Consider the following 7489-nt stretch of genomic DNA (forward strand, 5'->3'; position numbering starts at 1 on the left):
GCTGCTTCGCTCCGGGCGGGCAGGGCAGCGGGCAGGAGGCGGGGGTCCTCCGCCGGGCCAGCCCGACAGCTGAGGCTGAGGCTTGCTGGCAGCCCCTTCCCCGAGGTCGGAGGTCGCGGGGCCTGGTTTCCGTGAGGACGGCATTCTGTTGCTCCCGTTGCCAGGGCTCTGAGGGTCCCACTGGTGGGCGCGCCACCAGAACCAGAGAGCCGGGGAGCGGGCGGCCTTTGCTGCCTGCGCACCACGGTTAAGCCTCGGTTCCCTGGTGGCCTAAAGGCTGCACTCGCGCTCCTTCTGCAGAGGCCCTGGGGTCCGTTCGCGGGGGGCAGCCGCCAGGTAGGGGGCAGCCTCCCGGGATCCAGAGGCCTTGCCCGCCGCCGTGCTGCTGCGCTTCGCGTGGGTCCTCCGGTCGGGGAAAAAGGCTGCCGACTATCTTGTCCTGCTCTTGCGGGGGGGAGGGGGCCGGAAGGGTTCCCTGCGGGCCGTTTCCGTAGGGTGCGTAGACCTGCTGGGCGGCCCCTGCGTGTGCGCGCCAAGGGGCTCTGCTCTTCCCCAGGCGAGGCTGGCTCAGCACGGCCGCCTCCCCGGCAGCCACCCCTATTCTGCTGACCTGAGGGAGGGGCGGGGGTCCCTCCTTCCCCCGGCAGCGCTGCGGCCTTCCCCGGCACCTCCTCCTCAGCAGCGGCTCTGCCCTGGTCTGCCTGCCTGCAGAGCCCTGAAGCCTCTCCCCAAGGCCGGGGAGAATGATCGTCAAGTCTATCTTGAGGGGCCCCCTGGCCCTCTGGTGTTGCAGCTTCATGAATTCGGAGCAATACCTGGACCAGCAACTCCAGGAGAACAAATACTTCCCATTCCAGCTGCAGCAACCGAAAGGTAAGGGGCCCCCACGGCGGAGAGGGGGCGTGGGGAAGAACCCTGGGCCTCTCCAGGCCCAGCATGCAGTAGGCGGCACCCGAGGGAATCGGGACTTGGCTGAGCACAGATTTTGGGGCCCGGTGCTGATTGGTACATCTAGACGGGACCCAAGGCGGTGTCGGAGCGGGCCCCGAAGGAGGAGTTTGGTGAGCCGTGGGCGACTGCTTTCCCTTTCAGTTTATACACGGAAAAATGCAAGGAAATAAACCTTTGAATGTCGTACTACACGTGGTGCAGTCACACCTGGAATACTAGGGACAGTTCTGGTCGTTAGCCTTCAGTGCAGAACAGGGCAAGATGAGTAATCCAAAACTAGAGTAAATCCACTGGGGTGAGGTTTAATGTAAAAAACGGTATGGGAGGAGGAACCTGACAGAAAGATACAAACTGGGGCCCTGGCTGTGTTGCAAAATGGCTTCCAGCCCACTGGGTAGGTTTATAGTTTAATGTCTTGGGTGAACCCAGAAAGTGGGTTCATTTAGGAACCAAATGCAGTTGCTTCTGCAGGTGGTTGTGATATGGAGAAACAGAGTAGCAAGGGGACCCCTGCCATCTCAGGCTGGCACAGGCAAGCCCCTCCAAGGGGAGAGCTGGAAACCACAATATCTGATTCCTCAGAATTGGGTGGCACCCATCCAAGGGGAGCTGTAGGAAAGAAGGCTGAGCTAGCGGCTGGTATGGCGATGCTGGCTGTAGTGCTCCGGTCCCGCTGCGGAGGACCATGTGCAAGAGCCACAGATGGGCTTCTCACAAGGCCCACAGAGGCTGGGCAGGCATCTGCTGGGGGGTCCCACGGGATCCCTGATCTGCTCACAGCAGGTGTGGGACTCTGGCCTCTCCATAGCAGTTGGCCATGGTAGGAACAAAAGCCCAGGCTTCTGGAGCAAGTCATCTCCAGGGCTCTTCTGACACTCTCGAAGGAATCCAAAATCAGGAAGTCGACCGGTTGCACAGAAGAGATGTTGAGGCATTTTTCTTTTCCTTTGTGTTCAGATAGGAAAGAGAATTTAAATTGCATGTGAGAGAGTGAGTTTGGAGGTGCTGGCCTGGTGGTGGAAGGGAGGTGCCCCTGGGGAGAAGACGCTCAAGGCCTCTCACGGGCCTGCCCTGGCACGAACTGAGCGCTGGCACTGAATGTGCGTCCTTCCTGCAGTGTTTGTGATCGAATATTATAAGGACATGATCTGGAAAGGGGTGCTGTGCTTTATCATTTCCCTGGTCGCCAGCGTCTTCTACTTCAAAATTATTGGGGTGAGCCCTTTGCCATTCTTCTGCTTCTGGGTCCCCTGGGCTCCCAACTGCTCACCTCTGGTCTGCAAACTTTGGGGGCTGCCTTGCCTCCCAGGCCCTCCAAGTCTTCAGACCATTTTGGACCGCAGCTCCTGACAGCCCCAGCCAAGATTGCCAGTGGTTAGAAACAATGGAATTGTTGGCCCAAACATCTGAAGAGACCCAGCTGTTGGGGCAGGCAGCCATCTGCCTTGGACTGTAATTCTATGGCAATCTTTATTTTTCCTCAGTCCCCTCCCTTAAAACCTAACTTTCGATGCTCTGCTTGTGAGTCATGCTCATGTCACAGGGTAATAACCGAGGCAGATCGCTGTTATTATCCCATTTTCCAGCTAAGGAACTGAAAAATAAGGCAGAAAGATTTATTTATCCAGGGTTTCCAAGGGGCTCGTTTGGAGCTTCACCCTGATTCATAGTCTCTCAGGTGGGCTTCTTCTGGGGGGTGTCATTTTAAAACTGGCTCCCAGTGAACGTCCCTGCTTTAACCTAAGTGAGGGCTGCTTGATTATTCTTGACTTCTTCACTTCAGAAATGCAGGACAGGAGGAGGCTAAAGAGGTCAGCAGAATCTAACTGACCTGAGCACCACTGTAAGGGGGTCTCTGCAGACACCGCTTCCTGGCTTTCCCAGCCCCCCTGGTGGGGACCTAGACAAAACACCAGGAGATCCACAGTTTGCTCCTTGTTTGTTCCAGAGCGCCCCTCCTGCCTGGCCAGACTCAGCTGGGGAACCATGGCATCTCTTCTAAGTGACCCTGAGCACACCACCAGCTGGAGAATTCTGAAAGACACCCTGGATTTCATGACTTGACCTTCCCCTTGTCTGTCCTCATGGCGAGGCACGGGAGCTGCAGTGGATCTGCTTCGGGCTTCTCCCGAGTAAACCACTCATCTGGGCCCTTATTAAGCAGCAGTCAGGATGCAGCCCAGATCGGAAACCACGTTGGCCAGAGCAGTGGGACATTTGCACCTAGAACTTCCCCTTAGAAAGGAGCTGTGCTGCTGCTCCCAGGCCCCCTTGAAATCCTCCTCCTGCTTGCTGGAGTGTTTGGGGGGGGGGCTTCAGAGGCAGCCTCTTCAGGGGCCCCTCCTCCCTAGACAATGAAAACCAACTGATCGAGGCTTTGGGCTTGTCAGCGCCTGCGCTGGTTTTTACCCCTAGGACTTTCCAAAGCTATTGGGCTGTTGCCTCCCATCACTCCAGCCTCAAGATCATTAGGTGTGCTGGTTGTGGATAATAGAATTTGCAGTTGGGCGCCAGACCTTAGAGAAGGTTTTTCCACTCCTCTCCTCATTGCTTTTGATGTGTAGAGATCAGTGGGACTAAAGCATTTGGGGGGGGGGGGGCTCTGAAGCTTCTTTGGTGCAATGTTGGCTTCCAGTTCTGCTTTTTTTTTCTTTAGCTGACCCAGGACCCAAAGGGATTGCCTTCATTTCATTCCTGAGCCCTATTTTGGGAGGGATGGAGGAACTTACATACACAGGCTGAGATTAACTGTATGGATGGACAAACAGGTGTGGCATAAATTATAAAAAGACATAAATAGATGGGATGGGGAGGTGAACTTTGGGGGTGGCTCCACACAACTTTCGATCCTATAAACCTTATTAACCCAGATTAACCAAATACTGTTGCTTACTATCCTGTTCCCAAGTAAACCATGTTGTGGCTTAAGGAATGACTGTATTCCCCAACATGTTGACCTAGCAATAGTCCAACCCCATTTTAGTCAACCTCATCTCAGCTAGAGAGTATCTCTCTGAGGTGGAATGATCCATTTTCTAATCCCAAACCTGCCTGCCCTCTTTCCTAGTGATCTTTCAGAAAATCCTGAAAGAATCCAGGAAATTGTAGGCTTGTGATTTCATGTCTGTTGCAGGTGAGTTGATAGAAAACATTGTAAAAATCACATTACATATTTATGAAGAAGAATCAGCACGGCTTCTGCCCAGGGAAAGTGCCTGGGAATGTGTGGCACCACTGGGGGAAGGCTGGCCAACGGAACTCGCCCTCCTCCTCTAAAGGGGCTACCAGAGGGCCAGAGGACAGGGGATCGGCCAGGACACCTCCTCTCTTCTTGACCCCAGCCCTTCCCTTGCAGATCCAGCAGGATATATTTCTTTTCTTCATCTTAAGCATGTTGACCAGCCTTTGGTTTGTCATCAGCAACATGAGCAAACGGCGACTGATCATCAACCACGTCAGGCAGTTCTACCAGTTCTACATTAAAGGCATTCTCTGGCAGGAGGGGCCTTTGCATCAGATCTACGTCCGACTCGTAGGCCAGCGAGATGGTACCACAGTGGGACTGGGAGGGATCCAGGGCTCAGCTCCTCCTTTCCCCTCCCCAAAGCCATCTGCCCCTCCCCCCTTCCTATTCCAAGTACCTCACTTGCTGGCCACCAAGCCAGGCTCCACCTGAGTCCCACCCTGATCCTAACAATCAATGGATGAGCCCTGAACAAGGGAATGGCCACCATCATTGGGGGAAGCTTACTTGTGGTCCCTCTCCCCCTCATGGTTTCAACCATGGTTGAAAGTTACTCCCGCAATCATGTAGCTGCCACGTCCCCAGTCAGTGTAGGAGATGACGGAAGGAAGTTCAACACATCTGAAGGCATAACTCAGGGAAGATGGACTTCAGTCAAAGGCAGGATGACAAAACATTTGCCTGGAAGGGGATGAATTAATCTGTTGAAATTCCTAGAGCACCATCTGGAGTTGTCCTCTTCCTTTTCTAGCTTATGGAAAACTTTTCTACAGCCTCATTATTAATGGGTATCGCCTGGAGGTCCTCACCCTGGTCCATTTGACCAGCAACTATGAGGTGAGAGCTGGGAACAAAGAAGTAGGCCCAGAGGCTGTGCCTGCCCCCTTGCACCTCAAAGCAAAAGAGCCGTAGGGCAGGCAAGAGGACCAAGGCAGGTTTCACTTGGAGTCTCACTTCCCCTGGCCCCCAGATGGCTGGGAGTCCAGCTTCTCCTCAAGTCTGGGGCATTTGGCAAACTGACCGGGTCCCTTCCCTGAAGGTTGTAGGAAGCTTGGCCCTATTCTGGGCTGTGATAATGCGCTAAGCCAGCCTTCCTCCACCTGCCTCTTTCCTAACATATTGGACCTCAATTCCCATGTTCCACAGTCAGCAGGGCTTGGGCAGGTTCCTTGTTGGATGTGAGTGACAGGGATTATACTCAGGAGGGGGTCAAGCTGGGGAAAGCAGACTGCCAAGCCTGTTCCCCCCTCCCCTTGCAACATTTTGCTGGCCCCTCCATCCTGAGATTCCCCCCCCCCCGTCTGCCGGTTCTTTGCTCCAGATGCAAAAGGACCTTCCCTGCAGCCCCCTGGGAGAACGTGGCTTATCATCCCTGGACCACCTTGGCCAAGACAATTCCAAGCGCAGAGGCAGGGACGCTAATTTAACCGCCAGCTCTCCACGGTGGTTCTGTGCCTCAGCCCAGATACAAAGATACCACCCTTTCCTGCGGAGCCCTTTCTGGCCCAGCTGAGGAAGTGCTCCCCCTTTGGTGGGGCCCAGAAGGGCTACTGGAGGAGGACAGCCCGTTCCCCCCACGGTTGCGCTTGCCCGTGGCGTTCCTTGGCGCCCTGCCTCCCCAATCCCCATCGGGTCTCGGCTGCATTGCATCTGGCCCCACCTTTCCCAAGAGACGGTAGTCCAGGACGGCCCAAGCAGGCTGCGGTGGGACGCACTAGAGGGACCAGCACTGACCATCCTTGCTGGCCTCGGGAGCTGCGACCCCCCCCCCGCACCCAAAATCTCAGTACCCCCCCTTCTGGGAGATGGCCCTGCTGCTCAGGCACACGTTTCCTGTGATTTCTGCGGCTGCTTGGAGCTTGAAATAACATACATCAAGTTAACCAAGGAACACCCTTGCAGTCAGTATTTGAAGGCAGCTGACATAATAAGCTCCAAACTGGGGGGGCGGGGGGGCTGGTGGAGAGGCTAAAGGTGTCCGGCTCTTTCGTCTTTCTGGGTGGGACTTGGTTTCTGGGCCTCTGTTTCTCGCTGCTCCCTCCGAACCGACGCACGCGCTCGGCTGTTAGTGAGACAGGCCAGAAGCTTCCCAGGTGGAGGGAGTTCCCAGTCGCCAGCAGGGGGGCCGGAGGAGGGGTTTCTGAGGTTTCCAGAAGTCCTGCTGGCCACAGCTGTTCTGGTGCTCTTCGCAAACCGCTGTCCTATGCGCGTGGCTTGCGGTAACAAGGCTTGTGCTGAAATACTCTTCCTGAGCCGGTGCTCTTCGTCCTCTTCGTGGAAACGGGCAGAAGACCTGTTTCATCTCGTTTTGGATTCTGCCTTTCCAAGAACAGCGACAAGGAAGAGACACCATTTTAAAAGGAAAAAGATGCATCTTGCCACGCTCGCTGAAGGCACAGAGGGGGGCCAGGCGCAGCTCTAAAGGAACGGTGGAGTTATGCTGGCTGGGGATCATTGAAGCTGTAGTCCAAGCATCCCAGGCAGCACTGGGCTGGGAAAGGGCCAGACCAACCCAAATGGCCCGCCTGTCTGCCTGCCTCCTGGGATCGGTGCGCCTCCCCCCAGCCAGCCAAGAAAACCAGGCCAGACCAGCCCCACTGAGTGAGGAATAAAGGAGGGAGGGGATCCAGAGAGAAAAGGGCCGGAGCAAGACCCTCCGTTTTTGGCCTGGCTTCTACTCTGTCCCCACTTCTTTCTCTCCCCCCAAACAGCTGATCGATACCCTCGGGCGCCGCATCGCACGCCACCTGAATCTCAACTACTTTGACTATGAGGACATCTCTGTCCGCCATGTCATCCGCCACCTTCCCCCTGAGGAGGAGTATGATGATGAAGATGAGGACACCATGAGTGTGTAACATTTAAGGATGCTGGGTGATTAAAAATGGGCGAGAATACGTGTCCTGGCCTTCTTGTTGAGATGCGTCCCCTCTCGCTACCAGCATCACGAAGGGCCCAGCTTCCGGCCTCCATCTCCAGACTGGCTCTGGGGCCCCACCAGCACCCACTGCCTCTCTTGACTTCAAGGCAGTCCGTGCAGATGAAGGTCTCTGCTGGAAGGAGCCCCAGGAGCAGGAAGGGCCTGGGTGCTCTCTGCTGCTCCCAGGCGGCGGCGGCGGCATGGTCAGAACGGTAGGACGGTGCGACCGATGCTCCGCCCGATTCCATCTCGGGTTCCATCCAGACAGGCTGACAGGGCCCAGAAAGGCCAAGGGCGGGAAGTGCCAGGAAAAGCTGTGCCAGGTCTGCCAACGGAGCTGTCCTCAGAAGGTGGCAGAACCAGCTCAGGATCGG

The 7489-nt window shown here is 55.9% G+C and overlaps 1 protein-coding gene across 1 annotated transcript; it reads left to right on the forward strand.

The window, feature by feature from the left end:
• The first annotated feature begins 306 nt into the window (after positions 1–306).
• On the forward strand, positions 307–7056 carry CATSPERQ (catsper channel auxiliary subunit theta). The gene is made up of 6 exons (XM_088148797.1): positions 307–873; positions 2069–2166; positions 3192–3200; positions 4313–4499; positions 4947–5032; positions 6907–7056. Exons 1-6 carry the CDS (start codon positions 744–746, stop codon positions 7051–7053), a joined length of 657 nt encoding a protein of 218 aa, XP_088004923.1. The 5' UTR covers positions 307–743; the 3' UTR covers positions 7054–7056.
• The last annotated feature ends 433 nt before the right edge of the window (positions 7057–7489 follow it).

Source organism: Python bivittatus, unplaced genomic scaffold (assembly GCF_059951505.1).
Source record: "Python bivittatus isolate LINGU-HERP-01145 unplaced genomic scaffold, Pbiv_v1 ctg000590_np1212, whole genome shotgun sequence".
NCBI classification, from domain to species: domain Eukaryota; kingdom Metazoa; phylum Chordata; class Lepidosauria; order Squamata; family Pythonidae; genus Python; species Python bivittatus.

Excerpts from the sequence above, each read along its gene's own strand:
- CATSPERQ (XM_088148797.1), top strand. The coding sequence starts at position 744 with ATGATCGTCAAGTCTATCTTGAGGGGCCCCCTGGCCCTCTGGTGTTGC. Across the intron at positions 4,500-4,946 it reads ACTCGTAGGCCAGCGAGATG|CTTATGGAAAACTTTTCTAC; the intron begins GTACCACAGTGG and ends TTCCTTTTCTAG. Across the intron at positions 5,033-6,906 it reads ATTTGACCAGCAACTATGAG|CTGATCGATACCCTCGGGCG; the intron begins GTGAGAGCTGGG and ends CCCCCCAAACAG.